This window comes from Lycium barbarum, chromosome 1 (genome assembly GCF_019175385.1).
Source record: "Lycium barbarum isolate Lr01 chromosome 1, ASM1917538v2, whole genome shotgun sequence".
NCBI classification, from domain to species: domain Eukaryota; kingdom Viridiplantae; phylum Streptophyta; class Magnoliopsida; order Solanales; family Solanaceae; genus Lycium; species Lycium barbarum.
In genome coordinates, this window is record NC_083337.1 from 168,253,643 (window position 1) to 168,280,204 (window position 26,562).

General features: G+C 34.4%; 3 protein-coding genes across 3 annotated transcripts; 1 reads left to right on the forward strand and 2 right to left on the reverse strand.

Moving 5' to 3' along the window:
• Positions 1-5,351: 5,351 nt before the first annotated feature.
• Positions 5,352-6,927, reverse strand: LOC132606535 (CBL-interacting serine/threonine-protein kinase 11). The gene has a single exon (XM_060320086.1). It carries the CDS (start codon positions 6,827-6,829, stop codon positions 5,564-5,566), a length of 1,266 nt encoding a protein of 421 aa, XP_060176069.1. The 5' UTR covers positions 6,830-6,927; the 3' UTR covers positions 5,352-5,563.
• Positions 6,928-13,374: 6,447 nt separating this feature from the next.
• On the reverse strand, positions 13,375-14,851 carry LOC132626537 (transcription repressor OFP17-like). The gene is made up of 2 exons (XM_060341451.1): positions 14,587-14,851; positions 13,375-13,979 (listed from the first exon to the last, which is right to left on the reverse strand). Exons 1-2 carry the CDS (start codon positions 14,834-14,836, stop codon positions 13,660-13,662), a joined length of 570 nt encoding a protein of 189 aa, XP_060197434.1. The 5' UTR covers positions 14,837-14,851; the 3' UTR covers positions 13,375-13,659.
• A 3,592-nt stretch (positions 14,852-18,443) lies between these two features.
• Positions 18,444-19,726, forward strand: LOC132606540 (transcription repressor OFP3-like). The gene has a single exon (XM_060320102.1). The coding sequence runs from the start codon at positions 18,529-18,531 to the stop codon at positions 19,558-19,560; it is 1,032 nt and encodes a 343-aa protein (XP_060176085.1). The 5' UTR covers positions 18,444-18,528; the 3' UTR covers positions 19,561-19,726.
• The last annotated feature ends 6,836 nt before the right edge of the window (positions 19,727-26,562 follow it).

A 26,562-nucleotide genomic window follows, 5' to 3' on the forward strand; every position in this document is an offset into this window, starting at 1 on the left:
TAGGAGTAATATATTTGAAGTATTAATAGTATTATTTATGGACATTTAACTACTCACTTTTCATTTCTCCTTTGTCGTTCAGTTAATTTGATTTTATTTACTGGTATTTCTTGGAGTAAAAACAAAAACATGGTTCGAACATCCTTAACATGCTATAATAGGGTATACTCCTACCACTTTTACGCTCATCATACAAGTTAAACTATGTGAAATATAAGATGTGGGAACATGGAAAAGCATTGGGAGGATAAAAGACTTCTTAATTTTATAGAAAAACAGAGTGAAGGGTGATAAAGGCCTTGCTTTAAATGCAAGGCAAATGCAGAGATCTAAGTTTTGTTTGACCCGTATTTTTAGGCTACGAAGTCGCCCTCCTGTTTACATCCTCAGCAATTATTTACCAATAATTAACCTTCAACAGTTACAGTGACTCATATATTACTCCCTCTAACTCATAATAAGTGTTACCTTAGCAAAAAAAATTGTCCCATAATAAGTATCACCTTAGGAAACAAAAACATAAATTGACTAATTTTTCCAACTCTACCCTTAGACAAAAACTACAAGTTAAAGTAACATCTAAATCATGATTGGAAGAGCCACATAGTAACTTGGTATGGTTGGATTCTCAAATTCAAAAGGTTTACTACTTGTGCATGCTCTAATCAAGAGGAAAAAGTAGTTTATTTTTATTATATAGAGGTAATTTAGTAAACTTCACATTACATTATTGATTTCTTAATATACGTGTTTTTGGCTAAGGTGACACTTATTATGGGACGGAGGGAGTATAATTCATGAGGGTGAAAATTTTGACTAAAACTTAAGCCTGACATGGGAGGGGGAAATTCAAAGTTTGGTTCGTGAGAATCTAACCTAATACTCCGAATGATCTAACAATGAGTCGTTTCAAGGATGCAATAGTCAATAATGGAGATACGCAGAAATCATTATGGCTTAGTATTGTAACTCTGTACATACAAGAGGAATTGTGAAAAGCTCGTGATTATTAAAGAGGAGAAGATCTATTTATAATGTAGTTCAACTTGAATATTTTATATTCTAGAGTCTGACTTAAGTTAGATCATATGCGGATCTAACCTTAAAGTATTTGGTTCGCCTAAGTTCAGTAGCTTTTGTTCAAATATTATATTTGCATAAGTAAATCCACTAAATATCTATAAATATTAACTTTAAACTCAATTATTATTATATATTAACTCAACATTGTTGTAGGAATTCATAAATCTCACTTATCTCTTTGTTTCTTTCTTCCCTCTCCTTCACATGCCTCATTGATCGTCGCACCATTAACTTCCAGTTTGATACCCCCATCCATTCCCATAGTTTTCATATTTTTATTCTAAAATAAATGGCAATCTGTTGCCATGTGGTTTGCGGCCTTTAAAATTCTCTTATTATTATACTGTGTATTCATGAAAACTAGAGGCTATAGCCTATATGCTTAATTTAGGGAAATTTACATGACATAACTAACTACTAGTATATATTTATATCTAGTAAAGTTAGTATATATTTATATCTAGTAGCTATAGTTTAGATTAGTTACATTCCATAGCTAAAAGTAATATGTTAAATGCAATTAATAGCTACTTATATATTTAAAATAGAATACTTTATTTTTATTATTTATAAAAAAAAATTATCTTGACTGCTCCTGCTCTCAGTCGACGGACCGCCGCCGGAGTTCCGGCGAACGAGGTCCGGCCACTAACCAACAACAACACACCACTGCTCCCTCCGTTCCCTTCTCCCTCCACTCCCTCCATCATCCGCGCCCCATCGCCGTCAACGACCATCACTGCTGGCACCAAAGACTTTATGGACAACAACAAAAAATTTGAAACCAGCTCTGCATTTGAAGTCTTGACCCACCGTCGTAACCTTAGTTCCCTTTTTTTTGGTTTTCATTTGCAAAGGAGAAAGTTGGGTGTGTGGATTTTGCAAATTCATGCTACGGAAATGTTTTGCTGCAATGTTAGATCTGCACTTCTATTCATCCAGATCTGCATTGCACTTCTCCGCCGCCATCGGCGCAATGGACTGAGAAGTGCGGCGGAGGGATCGTTCAGATCTGAGCTTCTTCCGGTCACGTTCCAATGACAAGTGCGGTGGCTGAGGGATTGTATTCATTTTGTTATTTCTTTGTATTCAGTTTTTGAGCGTATTTGTAATTTTTTAGTGTATCTATTTTTTTTATTTAGTTTTTGAGTGTATTGGTTAATTTTTTAGTGTATCTATTCTTTTGTATTCAGTATTTTAGTGTATGTATTACAGCAAAAATGCTATGCAAGTTCAATTGGGCCTTAATTGGTTTTGTTCGGCTGTCTTGAAAGGCCTTAGGCCGGATGTTCAAAACAAAATAAGAGTCTGTTTTCACTTGGTCAAAATTCGGATTGGGCTTAATGTACATTTTGAGGTTAAAATACTTTTTTTGTTTCCTTTATAGAAAGCGTATTGGATTAAAAAAAAAAAGAGAAACTTACATAAACAGCTACCTTTTAACAGTTTCTAACAATTTATAACTATTTTTTCTATATTTACAAATCGTAGCTAGTTTTTGTTGTATTTCTGTTATATTTCGCGTTTTTGAAATACAGAAAAATACACGGAAATACAAAATCCGGCTGAGTTCGCATTTTTGAAATACACTGAAATACAAAAGCTGGCAGTGTCAAAATAGGCTGTATTTATGGAACAGATTCTCTTCTTTCATTTTAAATGGTAAGTCAAATTAAATCAACCATGTATCACGCATAACTGTTGAAGTTCCATAATAACCCACGTTTCTCTCTCCAAATTACTCCATTCCAAACTTTTAGAAATACTTCCAAATACAGAAAAATATACACTGGAATACAATGAAATATGGTTGATTGTTTAAGAAATATAAAATTGTAGTATGCGTCTATACAATGGAATACAATGAAATATATCAGAAAATTATTTTATAAATTAGAAATACATTGATAAAACGTTTCAGTTCAAACACTTGGTGAGCATGAAGCTCCACAACTCTTATCGGAGATGGAGTATGCGTTTAACCACCGGTGAACCACCGCTGCCGCCGCGGAGAAGAAGTGGCAGTGTCGGAAAAGTAAAGAACAAACCAAAACGTCACTCCTTTTCTTCAGAGATTTGTAAATCAGAGAAACTTAGAGGTCTCAAAGGAATCTGACTTATAGCAACATCAACAGTGAAGAGTTGCCTCCATAACTAAATCGAGAATTGATGCTGATTTGAAGCTACCTGGCACTTCAAGTAACATTTTTTTAGAGAATGAATTACATATTCCTCTATCTAGATATGGAGAGGGAACGGAGAGAGAGAAAGAGAAGGGGTACGAGCTCTCTAGTGTTATTCTTCAGAAATTCGATGAGGATTGCAGAGATTATGTGCTCTGTGCCATCAAGAAGAGATCCGTTACTAGTTCTTGTCATTCTGACACTTCCACTATCACAATCTTGAACAATTTTCCTGATGAAGTAACTTGACATATTTGAAGGAATCAGGCAAGGGAAGTAGATCTGACAGATCTGAGGGCAGGAGAGGGAACAGAGAGAGAAAAAGAGAAGGGTGAGGGAGAAATAAATTTGAGAGGTGAGAGAAAACCAATTTAAAAGAGAAATTTGTGAAATACAGGACACTAGTTATGATGTGTAATTTAAGAAAATATTTTAGTTATGAACAATAAATAAAACTAAAGGCAGTTATTATTCATAAATAGGTCTTAGAAATAGCTATGACAAGTAAATTTTCCAAAAAACAAATGGAAGAAGAAGAAGAAGAAGAAGAAAGTGTATTGGATGTTTAAAGCGTATTCCTGTTTTTGCAATTCAACCATCTTAGCATACTAGTTTTGAGCCAAAGCAAATAAGAAGAAGAGGTAAGCTTTCAATTTGGTGAAAATGATCATTATGAAATAACTGAATTTTGGGTTGTTCGATCAAGTAAAGGAACTGAATGGAATTCATAACCGTCTCACTATTATTTTTTCCGTTTTTCTTGTTATTGTCTGAATATTCAGGAGCTAAGACCAGTTCAATGCCCGCTTTCGCCAGACATAAACTAAACCAATAATTAAGATCAACACGAAAATGAAAGCTTCTATAAATACAGATACTCCGAACGCCCTAAGTTCGTGGCTCTAAACAACTTGCGAGCACCAGGTCACTCAAATTATTGTTTTACGTAAATAAGGAAGAAACTATTAGACTTTAATTTTGATGAAAATGGCCACTCTTAAGCCTTAAGGCCCTAATTTCACAGCACTAGCACTTGATTCCCTACCTGGCCTTGTTGGATCTTTTTAGCCAATTACTCTAAGTAGATGACCTGTGCCTATATCATAATAAACAACTTCTTTTTTAACTCCTTCTAAAAAAAAATTATTATCTCTTTCAAAAGATCAAAGTACTAATTATTCGTGCTCAGCACTATCAACTCTAACAAGTAATAACATCACAATATTGATGAACACATTTATTTTCTTTAAATATCTTGGAAGGAAAATGTGCTCATGAATAGTGGAGAAGAAAGAGAAAAACGAAAGAAAACTTGATTAAATTGAAACAATGAACCATCACTTTACTAATTAGAAATTTCCATGCTAGTGCTAAATTGATCACAAGAAGGGATCAGTTGCATAGTCTTCTTCAAGGTTCTCTAATAAGCAAGAAGAGATTTACAAGACGATCTTCCAAGCTAAGATCAATCCAAAATGTTAATGACACGTTCTGCTTCTCATCTAGAAAGGGGCATTGAAATCCAAATCCTTCTATTAATTGGTTCTTGCATATATAACATTGATTTAGATTAAAGGCGGACCGCTAACTAGGCGACAAAACAAAAAAGAAAATGGCGAGCTAACTGAGGAGTGCCTTTTTAAACTTTATTTTAAAATGTATGCTAAGCTAACATACTGGCTACATACTAGTATAGCCAAATCAAGATGAGATGAGACGTATGTTCATTTGCCGCAACAGGACTACCATAGAAAAGGTTGCCTCCGCCAGTTAGCATTGAAAGAGATCCCGAATAATAGTTATAATCTCTATGTGAATATCCTCCCGACCAGCCAACCTCAATCGAAACTATTAGGCTAAATTGTCCTACGGAAACAACTATTCGTCATAACAAATTTCATATGATAAGTACAAGTAAGTATGCTTTAGGGTAAACTTGTGCCCGATTTTGGTAATTAATTTGTAAATTGACAGACAATATCTACGCCCCAATTCAAGTTGGGGTATAGTAGCTTTTATGAATCATCGCTTATATGAACTTTCACTAATCATGATACGGTAAATGTACATCAATTTAATCCAAAATGAACACCTAGAAGTTATAGTTTTATTTTTTGCAAGAGAATATCTTCAAACCATACAAATATAAGACGAAAAAATGTATTTACATTATGAACTTCCTCACTGTATATGCTTTTTTACTTTACACTAACTTTTTCTTTTTTAAACACAAACAACATGATCTTATATCTTTTTTCTTTCTTTTCTGCAATGTAATACAACTAAAACTAAAACAACTAGCTCTCTGAAACCTGAATCTCTGCTATTTGCTGGCCCAGAATTACCGGTTTCAATTTATTCCTCCATACATCTTTATACAAATCACCATCACCACCACTTTTTTGAACTTCCACAACTACCAATTGTTCGGTCAATCGATATACATCCAGGCTCATTGTTAATTTACCATTTTGCCCTATCATCTCAACTCCCCATTCTTTTTTCCTCTTCAACCTGAACTTCTCCTTTTTTGCCAGCTCTTTAATTTTCTCTATTACACTCTCCGGGGACTCTTCCACTACCGTCCTCTCCAAATCATCCACTGAATTGTTCGATCTGAACAATCTCGAAATGTCCAAACCTGGAGAGAAAGAAATTATATCAAACGCATTCAAACAATTCGATAATGAATTACTCTTTATTTCTTCCTCCTCAGAGAATTTGATAAATTTCAATCCCTTTCTAAACCATGGATCTCTTATTATCTCTTCAATCGTTATTCTCGTTGCCGGATTTATATCCAAAAGACGAGATAATATCCGCTTAACATCGGAAGACATCCATCTCGGACACCGGAATTCGCCTTTGTAGATTTTTTTGTACATTAGCATCAGATTTTGATCGTAGAACGGGAAATAACCGGCGACCATTACATACAGAATAATTCCACAAGACCAGATATCCGTTTTCGCTCCGTCGTATCCTTTAATCGTCAAAATCTCAGGTGCCACGTAAGCTGGAGATCCGCAAACTGTATGTAGAAGCCCGTCGAATGATTGAATTTGTTCAGTTGTGGCACTGAGACCGAAATCGGAGACTTTGATATCTCCGTTTTCATCTAATAGAATATTTTCCGGTTTTAAATCACGGTGGTAAATACCACGTGAATGGCAGTAATTAACCGCGGATATCAGTTGCTGGAAGCATTTGCGGCTGATATCCTCGTTGAATTTTCCCTTATTGGAAATTTGCGTGAATAATTCTCCTCCTTTGACGTATTCCATGACGAAGTAAATCTTCGTCTTTGTGGCGAGCACTTCATAGAGTTTGACGATGTAAGGGTGGCGTAGTTGGCGTAAAATGGTGATCTCGCGTTCGATGTGTTTGGTCGGAAGAGTACTGTCTTTGTTGGAAATATTGATCTTGTTTATTACTTTGATTGCAACACTTTGGCCATTGTTGATGTCTCTAGCGTGGTACACTTTAGCGAATGCGCCACATCCGAGTACCTTTCCAAGCTCATATTTACCGAATAATGGCTTTTCCGGCATCGGTGAACGCATGCCGGGATTCAATGAAAGAATTGAAATATAGGGTTTTAGTTCAAAAGAGAGAACCCTTGTTGTTTAAGTTTCTTTTGTGTTAATTGTCTTCTACAGAATCTACTTGTGTTATATAGCTGGTCTTTTGTTTTCAAAATTTTTCCTTTTTTTTTTATTAGCACCAGTTTAAAATTTACTATTTCCACGTGAATTGCTACTTTTTCTATTTTGGAAGTAGCTATCGTATAAGGCGGGATTTTTCATTCATTGTTTTTAGTCAACCAATTAATGGTCGGTTTTGGCTGTGGTTTACACGTTTCAGTCATCCAGTGAATCTCAATTAACTATATTTTCGTTTAGCTAAAGAGATTGTTTTGGTTATATCCAAGCAAAATAGTTTCCGCCCTCCTATCTGTTGTTTCCTTATCCTTTTCACACACGTAAAGATTTTATTTTTCATGAATGTAGATTGCAATTGGCCAACTAATATGTAATTATGATATGATTTGCTGCGACCAATTACGAAACTAAAGGTAATCAAAATATAAAGTAGCATTATAGTTAACCAAAAAATATAAAGTTGCATATATACATAAAAAACAAAATCCTATCTATATAAGTTTTTGACCGCAAAAAATATTAATTGACGGGCATTGGATGAGGATTGTCCCACCACTCCTTGTACAGACAGATTAGTAGTATAAATATATATAGATTATTCAGCTATATTATCATTTTGTCTCAAATTTACAGTGGCGTAACAACCACAAAAACTGGAAAGTAACAGCACTAGTTAATTAATAATAAGACCGAGTACATATGACTTAATATTATTTTAATGGATAAGGACGGTATTAGTCCAACACGTAATGCATAAAAATAGAAAGTCGGTATAATTGAATAGTAATTTATTAGTAATGCAGGGTATTAAAGCTTCTAGTTCCTTGATTGTTGATGCAGTTAAGAAATGAGGGAGGGAACAACACACACAGTCTCACAGTAGAGAATACTATTATTAAAGCAAAAAATGACGAGTGTCCGCGGTTTATTTCACTAATAACGCGTAGTTCATAGGTTAGCCAAGGATGACCACGTGCATTTTCCACACACATTAACTCTTATGGAAAGCGAGATATAACAAATATAATTGCATATAGCGTTTACATCACATGATTATATATCTTAGTTTAACTGGACACAGAAATTGAGAGAAGTAAGAAAAAGTTCTAAACCTATATATGTCTTAAACTAAAGCTTGTGTCATAATATATCAAGTTGTAGTTGAATTTTGTGATTTTGAATATGACATCTGATATGCTAAAGTTAAATGAGTTATTCAAAATATAGAAAGTAATTTTTTCTTAAAACAAACTAAAACAAAAACTAAAGCGGACAAATTAAAACAGAAAGAGTGAATAATTGTGGTTTAAGAGAAAACTTTATGTATACAAATAAATGTCATATGTCTATTTATTTGGTATATATTTGATATGGTTAAGTATCATCGAAAACAATGTAGCCCCTTGACAAACTTGCAAAGCTTTAAATATAGGAAAAGACTTAATGAAATTGGAGCATTACACAATCGGAAATCTCCTGTTTGACAATATGTTTATAGATTCTTCTATATTAAAATTAAATTAAATAACTCAAAGAACTTTTTCGAGCTATATATTCTCATATAATTCCAATCTAATATACAATATGAAGTAAATTGTATACTATGGTTGAACTTTTTCAAGTGTTTGCAAAACTACTTGAAGGACATTGAAAAGGGAAAAAAGAAAAAAAAAATACTTTAAGTATACTGCTAAAAAGGCAAACAATTGACTCATCTTAAGAGCAATCTATTTCTTTCTCAAGTCTAGGAATATAAAATGCTTGAGTAAAATTACAAGGGTGCTCTATTATTTTGTACCTATAGCGATTAAAATATCACTACTAAAAAAACAGGATTTTCCGACCTAAAGAAATGACAATTTCTGATCTCATGAGGTCGGTTTTGGGCAAAAAACGACCTCAAAACCGACCTCAAAATCAGGTTAGAAAATAGTGGGTCGGAAATATTACCGACCTCATGAGGTCGCAAAAAACCGACCTCATGAGGTCGGTAATGTTTTTTTAGTCGGGTATTAATTAAATAAAGTACTGACCTCATTAGGTCGGTAAATTATATTAATAATATAATGATATGAGTTTACCGACCTCCTGAGGTCGGTAATTTATATAAATATATAATATATTGTTTTAGATTTCTGTCGTCGTGGGATCGAAATTTTATAATTTTTCCAAAATATTTGCAGAAACCCGACCTCATGAGGTCGGTAATTTGTAATTTTTGGGAAAATTTTTTCCGAAAACCGACCTCATGAGGTCGGTAATTTGCAATTTCTTGGAAAAGTTTGCAGAAAACTGACCTCATGAGGTCGGTATTCTGCAAAAAAAATTGGTAGGATCGAGCTGCTATTCCAGTTGTCCCCCTGTCAAGATGAAAACAATTTTATATTCAACTAAAACCAGCTCAAATAGCTGCCAACAATTCACCAAACTACTAAAAAAACATAAAATATTAAGCTACTTCAACAAACACATATAATACAACCAACAATACATCAAATTCAATTCGAAACTACTTCAAAGTTGAATCAAAACGTCATTCAAACATTCTGAAGATACATTAAGCTACATCAACATTCGCAAACATCTACACAACATTAAACTACTTCAACCTTTGCAAACATCCACAAAACATTAAACTAGTAGATCTACACTAAGTTAGTCTACAACATTAGACTATTTCACCCCTCGCAAACATCCACAAAACACTTACACAATCCACAAATCCACCACAACATTAACATTCAAACATGCCTTTATGTGTTTGACACGTGAGTCCCATCATCATCCGCACCGCTAATTGAGTATGGGGGTTACGAGTATCATCAGGACACGAGGGAATCCCCCTCGAAGCAAGTAATGCATCTAATTGGGCCCTCATACCGTCAAACTGCAGGTCCTTCCACCTCTCTCTTTCCTCTGAGGCCTGTAACTGGCTAGATAGCTCAGCAATCTTTTGCTCCATGGCCATAGCACTCACTTTATCGAATGACTCGGTATTGGAAGAATGTAGGCCTTCCAGGGGCGACCTGTATTGACAAAATGCACGATGTGGTATTCCATAAGCTGTGTCAAATCTAGTGGGACCACCAACACTCCCAAGCCACCTTTCCTCCATTTGTTCTTCTGTCAGCTGTGTGTTGGGTAGCTGAGTACGAAGAAACTCCGCCTTTGAATGTTGATATTGATTTTGAAATTAGAAGGTAAAATTAGCAACCAACTTAAATCTCGAATTCAACAGAAAAAACTATCAAACATTTAGTAAACAACAAAAATAGAACATGGTTGAAATCAATACTACTAACAATTCAACTAAAACATGGTTGAAATAAATACTACTAACAATTCAACTAAAACATGGTTGAAATCAATACTACTAAAAGGAAAACAAATCAATACTACTAACAATTTTTTCTTTCCTTCAATATCAACTTGCATTCGGGAAAAGCCAACCTGCATAGTTTTTACTATTACTTAAGGCACAAGGAAAAATCTACTTGCTTGCGACTTCAAGGATTTTACACTTCTTTCCCATTTTGTTGCTCTCATGAAGAAGATTGTATTTCGTGTCCTAATGACTTCAAGCTATCACATTCACCTGAGAGTTCTTTCAACAACTTCTCTTAAATGGCCATTGAAGTTTCATAATTTAGTCATGAAATAGTTATCACATTTTCATAAGGTATACCATCGATTTGAAATGCGTAATACATGTATCATAATTTGCTTCAGTGAATCTATTATTGAAACATCACTATAACAATGAGATAGGAGCCAGATCCCCGTTTCGTAAAGTTTGTTGGCTGCATCTCTGGTTCTTCCTTTCAACATGTTTTAAAACTTGGGCGGCACATCTTATATGCCAGCTGCAGTTGTTAAGCTGCATATTCCTCGATTTTTAGTTGTTATAGAATAGCTCCTTCTTTGCAGTTCCATTCATCATTTTGCTTCCAGCCTTTAAGTTTATGTTGACAGAACTGTTAATTTTTTACACTAACACTGATTTCTTTTTTGCAGGACACAGTTAGTATCATACTCTGCTTGGCAATACAGGAAAACTAGGTCTGCAGTATTTTTGATTACTTTAGGTAACACTGATCCTACTACTATGGGAAATGAAATGATACAAAGGTGGTTGAATGTTGCAAGCTGGTTGTTGATATTGTTTAACATGAGATTATTGACATTTCCACAAGCAGATACATGTGATGGGAAGCAGGAATTATGTTGTGCTCAGATACTAAGGGTATTTTTGATCAAGTTGCTGGTGTACAGAAGAGGAATTATACTGCTAGTGGTTTATGTATTGGTTTTTTGGGAGATGAATTAAGGCAGATAAGGTGGACATGGAGAAGCTTTAATACCTACAACAGGCAATATTTGAGAAGTTATGCTATATGGAGAATGAAACAAATCCTACTGGTGTTCTTGAAAATGGATGTTAGAGATGGGATGGAAGGAAGACTATATCACCATGCTCAAATCCTTTGGGAGGAGAGTATGGTGATAATTTTTTACACTAACTCTGGTTTCTTTTTTGCAGGTTTGGCTTTAGCATGGAAACACAAAGATATCAGGAAAACAGCAATTTTGAAGCCTGTGTGTATCACTGATCTTACTCACCTGGGAAAGGATTTGGTACAAGCTGGTTTCAAATTTAAGGTCATACTGTTCCTTTTGGAAGCAGATAATTTTGCAACATATATATCACTGAAGGAGGCAAGGAATACAAGCAACATTAAGAAGGATCATGACTCAGTAAAAATACCAAGATTGTTGGCCAAATTGTTCATCAAGAGTGCACACTTGGGACACTGTTTGGCCATAGCAATTACAGGAATTTTCAAGCTGGTGAAGACAGAGGTTTGCAATTACAATAACAACAACAACATACCTAGTGAAATCCCACAGTGTGGAGTCTGGGGAGAGTAAAGTGTACGCAGACCTTAGCCCCATCTCAGAAGGCAGAGGTTTGCAATTCTAACAAAAAAAAAAAATCTTTGCCGTAAGGCAGAGTTTGAAGCTCAACTTATGCCTTGCGATTTTTTTTTAAAATTTTTTGACTTAAGGGGGGGGGGGGGGGGGGGGGGTTTCGAACCTAGAACCAAGGGGTTTTTAGCGAAGGACAAAAATTGAAGACTACTGATTTGAGGGATAAAAATTAAAGACCACTCCCAGCGAAGGGCAATCCTGCAAATTGCCCTCTTGAGTTCAGCATGTTTCATGGTCTTACATGGGCAATTCGCAGTAATGCCCTTATTTCGGGGTGGCTTTTAATTTTTGCCCATCAAAATGAAAGTATTTAACTGTTACCCTTCACCCTATGCCTGATGCGGCAAAGTTTGCCTGCAAACTATGCCTTAAGGTAGAGTTTTGCAGGCAAACTATGCCTAAGCAAATTCTCCCTTAAGGCAGAGTTTTGCCTTCAAAATTCTGCCTCCAGAGTTTTGAAGAAAAAATAGAAGTCTTGCGAATCCAAACCTCTGCCTTGCGATTTTTTTTTTAATTTTTTTTTTACTGAGGTGGGGTTCGAACCCAGAACTTCGGGGTATTAGGAGTAGGCCTGTGCACGAATCGGTTCGGTTTGATTTTGGCCATCATCGAGTTAAATTTTTGAATTTCGACTTTCTAAAATTCTCAACCAAACTCAATCCATTCTAGGTTCAATTCGATTCGTTTTTGATTATTTCGGTTCGGTTACATAAATCGATTTGTTCGGTTTATTCGAAATTTAAACAAGTAACTGTTTCATTTCAGTTTTAGAGTAAACATAACAAAAAATAATGAGATTCTAAATTTGCAGGCTTATAACCAAGACATTAACCAAGAAAAAATCATAAACTTGCAAGCATAATAGCATATAAATAGCAAATCAAGAACTTGACAACTTGTGCAAGCATACAAATTCGCCAACACCACCTTACACATACCAAAAATAATCCAGCATCTTGCAACTTGCAGGCAAACAAGCATAATAACTCGGTTTGCATCCTCAAAAAAATAAAAATAAAACTCTAATTTGTACAGGCTAAGATCAAAGAACAAACAAAGCCATGGGTGGAGGCAATGGCCAAAAGGCAAAGATGGCTCATGAAAAGAACGCTGAAAAAATGAAAGACCAAAAGGGCAGTCAACTTGAGGCCAACAAGAAGGCCATGAATATCCAGTGCAAGGTGTGCATACAGACATTCATTTGCACCACTTCTGAAGTTAAATAAATATTACTTTTACATAGATTTGACGTGTTGAAGAATTCCATATGCAATTTATCAAGTGAACATTGTTTGTTCATACTATATATATGCATTTGGCTCAAGGTAGATATATTTGTCCTATATCCGTGGGATAAACAAATGAACAGTGTAGGCTTTAAAGCTTATATTTGCAAATAATGTCTCAAGACTTGAAATAGAGAATTTGAAAATTGAAAGCATGATTTGAGAAACATATGTTCGAATGCTTGATTTGAGAAATACATTTCAAGTGCATGAAATAATGGTTTCCGTTTACAAAATTTCGGTATTATCAATCCCCTATAGGATGTGGGATTATAATCCTGGTATGTCCTTGTTCTGCCAAACAACCCCTAAATATCCCTTGCATATAGAGTTGCTACTTTCATCAAATATATATATTTTACTGCTGCCCTGTTATTGCTTGATTAAATTCAATGTGTTACAGACAGAAAAGGCTGTAACTAAGGTAAACGATCAAGACTATAAGATTAGGCAATTTCATTGCAGGATTTTCTCTGGACTGCTGCTATCATCCTTATAGCTATTGGAAAATAAGTCTCTGCATAGCTCCCCATAGAATCTGCATACCAAGTCAATAAAGACAGGGCTTTTGAGATTCTTCCAACAATATAGCAATTCTTCTACATCCATTAAATCCCTCATATTTCCCTCTTCTACTATCATCTCTGCCAGATAATTCTCGAAGCTTCTGCATGCATCTTCCACATCATCCTGGATAAGCACTTCTTTTTTAATAGCTTCGCTGAATTTCACATAAGCTGGAGTAATTGGTGAAGGAACTGGTGCTTTAATATGGCCTGCATGGTAAAAACAACACTTTTTCAGTAATTCGTTCAATCTGCCGAAGTTTATACGAGTTGGGTTATGACTAATCTGTTGATTTGATCCAACAGGTTGAACCCAAAATTATCCATCAAATTATTGTATCAAAACGGGTTAAATAATGTCATCCGACTGGTCAAAATGCAATCTGAACCCAAACATACAAAATTAATTTTGGAAGTTGAGAAACATGTAAAGCTAATAATTTAAGAAAAATGCATTAGTTATTTTTTTTTTTTCAAAAAGAGAATGGTTTGCTGCACTAAGCATTGATCCCGCATATATTCATGCAGGGTCAGGGGAAAGGATCGGCCCCCAAGGGGTATGATGCATGTAACCTATCCTGATACAAGCATATTACTTATTACACGACTTAAGCCTATGACCTATAGGTCGTCACATAGTACTATTGCACCAAGGCATTCATTGGATGGAGGTTATGTCATGTTTGGCGGATCGGATTATGACCTATTACTTGACCCAACTCATTTTGACTCAAGTAAATTTTGAACATGGCTTGTTTATTAAGCTATGTTTTGACTTGCTCAAATTCTACTAAACACGCCTATTTATCACCCCTACTTGCATCAGAGAAACTCTTGAGCGCCATGACTTGGTCCTCTTTTGGTTGTCTCCTTATCGAACGAAACACTGATAGAACATGTGAAGCTTGGCTTTTTCTAGTGCCTGTGTTGCTCTCACATCTTGAAGGGCGAAATCTAAGCCTTCTTATAAAGAGGGGCTTTCTTAATTTGAACTTAAAAAGCTTTACTATTTTCTTGCACGGATTGAAAGCCTTGAATTTTAAGCAACATGAAGTGTTCAGTTTCATTTTTTTTGAGATTTAAACGGTTGATGAAAGAGTGTGGATGAAGTATAAAAAGTGATGATGGTTTATGGCTTATCTTTGCTTTCAGTTTGGTATTGACAAGAGAGTTGTGGAGTGCTGTGAGATTAAATTTGTTGAGGTTGGTGTATTGGGTGAAGAATAGCAAAAGGGTGCTCCTTTTTTAAGGTGTGTGGGAGAATATAATAAGTTGTGGGTTGCACGTTTGGTTTTGAAGAAGAAAAGGTGGTATACCATGAAAGAAATGTTACCAACTCTTAATTGCTAGTTGTCATTGCTAATACAATAGTTTTGATCTACATTATAGTTGTTTACGGACATGATGGTTGTTAATTAAAATAAGAAAGAGCGATAAACAATTAAGGATGATGGGCCTGGCAGATGAATGAGGTCCCTTCCATTATAATTTGATGTATGAGGAATGAAGATACTTTTGAAAAGCAGTGGCGGAGCTAGGATTTCCGTCGAGGGACTCAAAATATAAAAAAGTAAACATACGAAGAAGCCTAAGGGGGTTCAACATCTATTATATATACATAAAAAATAATTTTAACCTTGTAAAAACAGTATTTTCTTCCACCGAGGGGGTTCGGATGAACACCCTTGGCATATTGTGGCTCCGCCACTACTGAAAAGGAACACTTACCCCTTTATGGACCTTACACTATGAGAATCTAAATTAGTCGAGTCAGTAGATTTCGAAAACCAGATAATATTCTACTCCCTCCGTCTCAAAAATATTAGTCGCATTTTCATTTACACACCCCTTAAGAAAGCATTTATAAGGGTAGAATTTTGACTATTTTACCCTCTTAACATATTTTATGTAATCTTTCCTCAATAAATATCTACTCCATCAATGGTGAGAACCTCTTAAATGTTGTTAATTAACACAAGGATAAAATGGGGGAAAAATTACTTAATTTTGCCTTCATTAAATAAAACAACAAATATTTTGAGACAAGTATTTATAGCAACGACGACAAATATTTTGAGAGGGAGAGAGTATATGTCAATAATAATTATATGGTGAAATAGATTAGATGCGCGTAAAGTATTTAATTGTATAAGACATCTCCTAATTGATATTACAACTTCAATTGGATAGATTGAACTTTAATTTTCCCTATCAGATAAATCTTCAAATTCTTCCATAGTAGTCAAAATTGAATGATACGCTGAGTCTCACACTATTTTATCCTTGCATCTTCTAATCCAAGAATTTCTACTGGTAAGAAATGTTTTTCACTATTCGGCCCAAAACCTATTTCCTGGACCCATGTTTTGAGTCCAATAATCTATATCATCCTGGGCCTAGTAGCCCAGACCTTCCATACTCTCTGTTCTGTGGATGGATAACTTGCAGCCGTTTGCTCCGAGAGAGTGCATGTGTTTGAAAAATTCCATTGTTATAATTATAGCAATTCGTTAGGATTTAAACAGAATTTATGATACATCAACATATGAAGCAATGAGATTTTATAATACATCAATATATGAAATATGCTTCTTTTTTTTTCAAAGATTTGTGTTGTCACATTGAAATCAAACCCTGAAAGGAACATTTTTTTATATAATAAAAGACTTAATTATATCAAATATTATGTGTCACAACAAAGGGTCACACTGGACTAAAATAGGTTTGGGTATTAGAGTCAAGCGTACTGTTACTATTACAGGCCGTATTAGAGCAAACGAAGGAGGAACTGCCAAGAGAATTCTGTCACCACAAAATTTGGTCATTTCTTCTTCCTTAGCTAATATGTTCGATATCCTGTTATGCTCCTTGTAAGTGTGGCTGAGCAATGGATCCCAAATCTGCCTCATCAACGACCTGCATTCACATATAATTGGGTTAAAAATTAAGTTCCATTTCTCAAGTAAATTATGTACCTCCATCAAGTCCGTTCAAATTTGTAGAGGAAATAGGTTTTTTCATTCTTGCAATGTGCAGTCCCTCAATATCATTGTAGCGTCAAACTAAAATAATGACTTTGAAAGAAGAAATGAAAATGATAGGTGAAGGACATCAGCAACATTTGTCAGTAACACAAGATTCAGAGCTTGATTGAATTTTGTCTATGCCACAACAAATTCCATATTGATTGAGTAGTTCATTTCAATAAGAGGAGTCACAAAATTCGTGAGCCTTGGTGGACAAAGTCACCTGGTACTTGTTGTTGGTTGGGAGGTGGCAGGTATCCCGTGAAATTAGTCGAGATACGCGCAAGCTGGCCAAGCACCACGGTTATCAAAAAGAATTGTCACCTGAATCAGTGAACTCATCTTGGGCAGTCAGAAAAGTTATCACGGGACTCCATACACCTATTCTCTCTTTTCCCCCCTATTTTAAACCTTGATTGGTCTTTTAAATTGAAATTTGCATGATCGTCAACTTACTGCAATTTTTCTTTATTTGAATTTGGAATCGACTAATTTAGAATTGATGAATAGTTGATGGATCGATTGATTTAATCCCTAATTTAGAATTGTGAAGTAGCATAATTTAATCCCTAATCAGAATTATGAAGTAGTATGATTAAACATTGAAAACCAGATTTCCATGAGATGACATGCGAGACAACTAATTTGGAGACTTCCATTACATGCAATATGTGTCTCCATATAATGTGGACTGTATATTATTACATTTTAATATTAAAAAAATGTGACAACTTGTCATAATTCCTGGGGGGCTTAGATGTTTGAAGACCACAACCTTTCCTTAGACATATGGGCGTGTGTTGTTACTAATGATAAATCATCATTTTGTCATTTCATCTTCTTCCTTTTTTCTTTTTATGAAGGGGCCAGGCCAGGCTTCAGAGTATCCTTCATAAGTTACTCATTTCCAATAAACATATTAATTAACAACTGATAATTTCTCAAGTGACAGAAAAGTAAAAAAGAGGACACAAATTCTTTATTATTCTCTATAAAATTCTAAAAGATAGTGTGCTAAGCACTTAAGCAGTGTGGTTCCTTTCACCTCCTGCCCTCTCTTTTCTTTTCTTTTTGTCTATGGAGTGGGGTAGTTGCAAAAACCGAATATCCACTGAGGGATTCAAGATTTGTTATATATATATATATATATATATATAAGAAAATTTTGACAAATGTGATTTTTCGTTGAAAGAGTGCCCCTCTAGCTCAGCCCCTAGGTGGTATGATGGGCAGAGCTGGAACCGGAGCGGCGGAAGGCATTTCAGCTACCTTGTCAAAAAAATCACACTTTAAATATAAAGTCAATATTTATGTATAGTAGATGTTGAACTTGTTTGATAAAAAATCTGTCTCCATCACTGATAACGGGCCAAGGCTGATCCATAATCAGTCAGGTTATAACCAAAATCATTAAAATAAGTGTGGCAATTTGTGTTTTGACTTTTCATTACTGTCTGAAGTATGAAAAACTAAGCTTCCCCATAACCTGCCCAAAAGATGTATGACCAAAATCATAATAAGTAAAGAGCAGCTGGCTTACATAAATAAAAACAATAGAAACCACTGTTCAGCTTGTGCTCCACTTGCTCTTCATGACATATCTTCGTATAGGGTCCCCTTAACTTTTTTAAACACTATGTATATCTATTTATTTAGCACAAACTTCTATTCTTTTGCTATCATATATAGTGGGAATTGGGAAAAGAAGTAGACAGAAGCAAAGTTGTTCCTCAATGGGCAATCACAAATTCAAGTTCTCAGATATGATGCCAAACACTTGGTTTTACAAGCTTAAAGACATGAGCAAAACCAAAAACCATAAAACCCCATTTTCATCTTCTTCAAATAATAAGCCACAATATTCTCAGCCAAGATCATCTTTCTCTTACACCAGAAAGTCCATTAGAGTTGACAAGATTTACAATTCTCATTCTTATAATTTTCTTGATCCACCAAGAAAATCATCATCAAAGAAAAGATCCAAGAGAAAGACCATTTACAAGCCTTCACCTATACACATTCCTTCCTCCAACAACATCAGTAACTATGTCTCAATCTCAAACAAATTAGGGCCCGCTTTCTCTGTTTCCTCCACAGAAGAAGATAAATTCCCTGAATTGGATTTCCTTAATTCTCCATCCTCAGAATTGGACTCCGATTCTCAATCTTTCAATGATTTTGCCGCGAATTGGCCTAATCCTTGCAGTTGTCAATTCAGCTCTTCAGCAACTGATATAATCATCGACGTGAACGATAAAGCTCACTCCAACAAATTCAACAATCTAGATGAAGGGTACGCGACAATTTCAGAACTTGATCAACTCCCTCCAATTCTTACCAAGCCTTCCAATTCCATCAATAGCATAAAACAGGACAACGTTAAGTCTCGACAAGAAAACAGAGAACCTAAAAACATAGTAGGTTCCCCTGTTTCGCAAAAACATTTCTCTGGTGTAAAACTACGAACAAATTCGACTAAAATCGCGAGCAAGAGAAGTAGCGTGTCATCAAAAAGGCGTTCGAAGGCAAAGAAAGAGAGTTGCTCGACAGGGACTAGTTTTGCTATAGTGAAAGCTTCAGTTGATCCTGAAAAAGATTTTAGAGAATCTATGATCGAGATGGTTGTCGAGAATAATATAAGGGCATCGAAAGACTTGGAAGATCTTCTTGCTTGTTACCTTTCATTGAACTTAAATGAATATCATGATCTTATTATCAAGGCATTTGAACAAATTTGGTTCAACTTGTCTGACCTTCACCTGTAACATATTTTCTTATTTTAGTTTTCTCTTTCCTTCTAAAAATTTTATGTAAATTTTTACAATGCAAATTTCTATTTAGGCTCCTGGTTTTGATTTTTTAGTTAATTAGCTTGTTCATAGCTGCACCATTGTACTTTCCTTCCCTTTTTTGCATTACTATCTTTGAGAAGTATTAAGCTAGAATTTGCAAGTATTAGAAATCTAAGGACTAATTGCTAAAGAGTTCAACTTCTATATGGTGACCGTATAAGAATTTAATACGATTAAGTCACCTAAAAGATAATAATGTGTAAGTGAGCAAGAAAGCAGACAAGAGGAAAATCAGAAGAACGTTGATTGGAATCACTTATTTTGGAATGAAAACCTGAAAAAGTAAAGTAGATAATACGTTAAATTACAGTGTAAAATATGTTAATGTATATGAGTCAAATTCATTACTAAAACATGCTTCCTCTTATCCTTTCTCATCATGGGGCAAAAAGATTATATGGCAAGTAACCTAGGGAACAAGCATGATGAAAATTAATGATGTTATTATCTTTAGGAAATTTTGTGGAACAAAGGAGCAACTATTTAACTAATTAGGTGTCCATTAGGATTATTCACTTTTTTCCGGAATATTTTTTCACTTTTTTCACTTTATGGTGTTTGATCATAAAAATTCCAAATACAACTTGAATTTGGAAAACAACCAAAACTTGTTTTTCACTTTTTTTTTTCACTTTTAATACATTCAAACAACCAAATATTCTTTACAAAAACTATAACCAAATACAACTCCATCTTCAACTCCAATTCCAAAATACCAAATAAAGTGAAAAATATTTTGGTTTTCATGGCCAAACGTCTACTAAGAATTTCAGTGCCAAATCCCAATTTTCCATAAATTGGAGTTAGGTGCTTTTACATCCTGCTCTGTCAACTGAATCTTTTTAGTTGTACTAGTGCAGACATGAAAATCAGTTCTACCAGAAATAGACAAATTACCTATGAAGGCTGCTTTTCAGGACACAAAATTGTGCAGGAACTTTAAGGAATGTACCTTTACAAATACCGCGGGAAGGAACAATAGTGTTTGGTCATGAATTAAGAATTGTACCCTTAAAGATGCCGCGTTTTGTGACGGCACAACGTTTAAGTAAACTCACATTGATACCATTAAACTGAAGTCTCCTTTGTCTTGAAACTTTTAGGTAATAAATTTAGAGTCTTTGAAATTCTTTTCTCAAATTGTTAATCGTACCTTAATTGTTCTCTCTAGTACCCCTCCCCCAAATAGTTAAATCTTTCACTTTGTGAGTGTGGACAGGAGTAAAGTTAGTTTACTTAAGAAGTACGGCATAATTTAGTACTTTGGGTCAATATTATGTATTTGTGTTAAGAAATGCACTTCATATATAAAAATAATTTATTCAGAATTCATTAACTCAAATTCTAAATCCTCCGGGTGTGGACAGAGGAGTACCACATTGTTAAAGTAGTGCAAATGCCGAATGTGAAGAAGAAAAGAAGATTGCAAATCATAAAGAAAGCAACTTTAAAGTTAGCATTGTTGTCTAAAGTAAAGGTTTTGATCATAAAGGAAAAGTGGCGTCTCAATTACAGAATTGTCAAATGAGTGAACACCTAGATAATGTACCCTATTGGCCGCCTTTGCACAATCAATTATAGCTGTTCATTGATGGCAAGTTTCCTCTTTTAGGGGGGCTCTACACAGGAATATTAAATTATTTGTATCCACATCGATTAAAAATGAATTTAACTTGTATAAATGGCAGTCTAAAAAAATCACTACTGTTACTATAACGGGGAACACTATTAATTGCCTTATCAAAAAGATGTTGCCTATCAAAAAGAATGAGAGTGAATGTTAAGCCTAATTCTGCATGGTAATTGTGGGAGTCACCATAGCCTAATTCTGCATGGTAATTGTGGGAGTCACCATAGCCTAATTAACCAAAAGGACCACAAACATGTGTATTAGGCCAAATCAAAGAAGTACGTGTTTCAGTTGTGTTAGACATGTAGAATCTTGTGAGCTGATCGTCTATGGGTAGTAGACTTACTAGTTTGACCCATGGGGATATGTCCGTTTAATTATGGAGGCGGTAAGACTTACTAAATGTTCTTAACTTGTGAGATTTGTTATCTTAAAAATAACACAAGTTACAAGTTATATGCTATAATAGATAATTGCGATACGATTGTGTGCAAATTCAATATACTAACGATGTATATCATACTAAGGATTTGAAGCCCGGACTTCGAACACTTATAAAACCTCTTTAATTACCACTACAATAAATTTTCTCTGATGTCTTCAATAGTTTATATAAAATTTAAAAAGATATTTTTATCTTATTTGTGCAATATATTTTTTCAACGAAGGGAGTTTAATGAAACCCTCTTAACTCCCCCAATCACCCAGTCCACGAGATTAATTAAAACCTTAGACTAGCTATATAATGAAATGAATGAAATCAGAACAAATAAACTAAAACTTTAACTCGCCTATGAGTGTTCAATAGGCATAAGCTTTAGTACATGGCTTAAGGTCCCGTTTGGACATGATTTGAGATCAAGTTGATTTGAAGTTAAAGTTTGGGCAAATCCATCGGGAGACACCTGTGGTTGATAACATTTTTCACTTAGACACCTCAACTAAACCTTGTATCTATTGAGCACTTAAACTACATTGAATTTGTTCCAATTAGACATTTTTTGCTGACATGGCATGCTGAGTGTAATACACTCATAATCACCGCGTGAGGAGGCTCTATTTAGCAGATTTTTATTTTTTTTATCTCTTCTTCCCTATTTTGTCAATACCTCCCACCATTTCCCCAAGCTTAAGCTCCTTCAATGGAGATTTGATCTCTACAATTGCAATAGCCAAATTGGAAGAAATCTTAAGTCTTGACTCCTTTTTTTTAAGAATGGAGAATTAGTTTAACGAAAAATGAAAGAAAAGACCGATCTGAGCTCCGTTCAATTTTGGCATTCGGAGATGGCGCATTTCATCATGAGCTTTAGGACACGCAAATTCCTTCTGACCCAGCAAATTTAATTCATTTTGATCACACCTTCACCTCCCACATTTACAGTCCAAACAAGTATAAGTGTATGAACAAAGAAACGTAACCTAAATCGAATTTTTCCATTTTGGGTCTGAAATTGGTATCGCGGACTGCCTTTGTTCGAAATTGATAGTAAAAATCGATGATGGAAAAAATTGGCCTAGAAACAAAAATGGAATTGGAAATTGAGTGTGTTGACCTTTGGTCAATTCTCTTTGCTTCACTGTTTCAGAAATGGAGTTATGGTGGAGATCTCAGTTATGGTGCTAAAGTTGAAAGCCAAAAAGAAAGGGAAGAGATCGGGCGTGGGGATGGGGGGTGGGGGTTGTTAGTTCGGTAGTAGTCTGGTAGGGGTGACATTTTTTTTTTCCTTTTTATTTATTTTAAATTATGATTTTGCAACCAAATGCCACGTGTCCTCTTTTAATTAGTCATCATGCCACGTCAGCCGCGAGTGTAGTACATACATTTTGTATATTTAGCAGATTGCCAAAAAAATGTCTAATTGAAACAAATTCAATGTAGTCTAAGTGTTCAACAGGTACAAGGCTTAGTTGAGGTGTTTAAGTGAAAGATGTTGTTAACCACAAGTGTCTACCGATGGGTTTGGCCTTAAAGTTTTGTTTAGACATACACTTTGGATTTGTTAAGTTGTATTTTTTTCCTCATAAACCTAAAACCCCAGAAGTTGTGAAAACTATCAAAATTTCGCCAACTCTTATACAATCTTACCAAATGAGCAAACGTAGTTCACAACAAAGTTAATCCGCTACCAAAATGACTTTTTAAAAAATACAATGATCCTGTTTGGATGGGCTTATGCCTATAAGTTGTTTGCAGCTTATAAGCTAAAAAAAATAAGTTGGGGTAGTCTAACTTATTTTTGATAGTTATAAGCTGTTTTCAGCTTATAAGCTGCTTTAGATAAGCTAAGTCAAATGGGCCCAATTATTTTTTTGAGCTTATTTTAAGCACAAAATGACTTTAAGCTGGCCAGCCAAACACTCAAAAAAGTTGAAAACAACTTATAAGCAACTTATAAGCCAATCCAAACGGGCTCAATGTCTATTAATCGAATTGTTGTTCAATAAAAAGGAAAATTGAACATGAGTTGTAGTGTAACTACTTTTTAATATAATCTTCCTACATGGACACATGGTAAGGAGAATCTCTTCACGTCAAGCATGCATTTTCGATCAGATGACTGGGAAGGCGAACCAACATTTGTTACTTTGAGTCAAGTTTTACATTTAAAAAATATTTCGTCTATCAACATATGAATTTTTTTTACAAAATATAAACTTATGGGTCAAGTTTTATATTTAATTTTTTTTTGAAATCATGATATGAAGTTGAAATCTTGTGCTAATTTTATAAATAAATGTCGATTTAAAATCAAAATATGAAATCACCAAACGCCTACTAAGTGAAAAAATTGGACAAATTTAACGAGCCACGTATGTATTGAGCATACATAAAAAGTTTGAGTTGAGACGGTGGCAGTCACAACATGCATGCACCAGAAATTAAACTCTGCTTGAAGATGAGTACCACAGTTTAGAGCCAGTTACATAAGTTCCGGGCAACACGTAGAAGAGAGACAAATTGACAAGGTTAACACCCGACCCGAATATTCTGCGTTGAATGTAGGTTTGTTCTTGATCGAAAAACAGGGGAGGGTTGTTAGGGAACTACTAGTACCAAACTCGATCTAGTCATGAGAGGCAGATGGAGTATATCATCATTTTCAGCATAGTATATTTTATATTGCCAAAAGAGGATTCAAAAATTGCAAAAATGTCACAAGTAGGTTTTGAATGTGTGCCCTAAAAGTAAATTTTGAACCACCTTTATTACTATACGACAAGCTTTGTTGTGTTAAGTAGATTGTTTACGCCTTTGAGTTGAACCCATCAAATTTAGATAATGAATTTGCCTTTTACTATTCATTTTGTTAGTGACCGAAAAAAAACTTACTCATAATTACTCTAAGTTTACACTAAACTATATTAATTTAACACTATTAATAAAAATAAGGTGAAAATGAGTAATAATTTAAATTGATAGTCGTTCATATAAAATACATTTTGTGTATTTATTAGGTTCGTGTAATGATGGCATGCGTAATTAGGTTTGTTTATTTTGGCATGCGATGCTCCCTATTTCTGGTCCTGATCTATATATCCTTCTCTTTGAGAGCGCAGTTCTTCAACTGATTAGTGAAATGTAATTTCTGATTAGAGTTATAGCCAACTGTAGATATATGCATGTGCAGGGGCGAAGCTAAAATTTGAAGTTTATGAGTTCGAAATTTTGATTCTCTTAAATTATTGGGTTTTAAGTTAATAATTTTATACATATTTAATGAATTTTTTTCAGATAAATATAAAGTTCTAATTAAAGCCATTGGGTATTAAATAAAGAGTGTTATTATTTTAGATTTAACCAATTTGATGAATTACTTCTAAAGTTTGATATCAAACTAGTGCTAGTTCACCTTAAACTAGTGCTAGTTGATGAGAGTTACTTGGGAAACAAAAAGGTAAAGTCAAATTTCTCTGGATATTATCTCAATTTCAATAAAATGCAATCAAGTAAATATGCCTTGCGATATGTTAGACATTTGTTTATAAGACCTTAGCATTCTAGTCTTGTGAGTAAATAATTTAATGCTCTGTTGTGCATTAAAGGGTAAAGGAATTTATTTTTGATTAATTCTTGTTGGACCTTAGCTTCTAATCATGTTAAAGCATATCTTTCTAGTTATACCCTGCATGAAATCGATACATTTCAATTCTCCTACAGTTTACTTTTATGAAGTCACGGAAATAAGAATTAAGATTTTCAAATATTCGACAAACCAAAAAAAAGATATTATTACCTGAGTTCATCACAAAATTATTGTTTTGTGGAAAATAAGTATATTTTTCCTTATTTATTTTGATATTTGGTAAGTAAGCAAAGAGATATTATTCCAAAAATATTTATACTTAATCTAAGAATACACAATGAGCTTTGAATGCTTATGGAACTTGTTTTCTTCCTAATTTTTAAGAAACCTATTTTTCTCAAAAAATATTTTTTAAAACATTAACCAACCCAAACATGAGAAATTTTAAAAAAAATCTAGCAAATATTTCCCTCCATATCAAATACATCCTCAATTAATATTAGTAAGAAAACTAAGACGAAGGAATTTCAATTTTATCCCTTCTTATTTTTTACTTTAATCATCTGGTATCCAGAATTTATTGTAATTCAAATTCAAATTGCATTGGGTCTATATAAGAGGAAAGCGCTCGTTACCATGAATTTCTCAATCTCATTGCTTAAACCCAAGACCTCTGATTATGAGGTAAAGGGTTTTATTCATCTACCACAATGCATTTATCCATTTTGTTTAAAAGAAAGGAAGAACCAAGAAGATGCATCCACCAACAGATAAACTATAGCGTCCTTTCTATACCTGGAAATCGAAGTGACCTTTGGGGGAAAGTGGTGCCTCATCATTCATCAAAGATCCACCATGAAGATTATGTTCACAAAAGTGTAACAAGCATGGGGCAAATATACCATTACTTTGCATTTGTATGTCCTTAAATCAATTATTCAAATTATAACTCACATAGCATGCCATAGCCATTAACAAACATGCTGGAATATTATTATTGCACAAAACGGTTTTACTGTCACAATTAGGTTCTTAGGTAGGGGGCAAAAGTAGACAATAAAACTTATCCGCCCGACTCGCCGATATTAACTCAACCCATTTTAATCCGTCTAATTCAGTTCATTTAAGAATTAAGGTAATATGTAGCCCAAATTGACCCATAAAAAAATCTTATCAAATGTTTTTAAGTGTAAGAAATATTTTCCTTGAATCCTTCATTACTTGAATTGGTTTATATACAAAATAGGAGAATAATAT

Bases quoted from the DNA above. Each gene is read 5' to 3' on its own strand.
- LOC132606535 (XM_060320086.1), bottom strand. From the start codon at position 6,829: ATGCGTTCACCGATGCCGGAAAAGCCATTATTCGGTAAATATGAGCTT.
- LOC132626537 (XM_060341451.1), bottom strand. From the start codon at position 14,836: ATGAAACTGAACACTTCATGTTGCTTAAAATTCAAGGCTTTCAATCCG. The intron at 13,980-14,586 runs GTAGGGGTGATA...TTTACCATGCAG, and splicing joins CAAGAGTTTCTCTGATGCAA to GCCATATTAAAGCACCAGTT.
- LOC132606540 (XM_060320102.1), top strand. From the start codon at position 18,529: ATGGGCAATCACAAATTCAAGTTCTCAGATATGATGCCAAACACTTGG.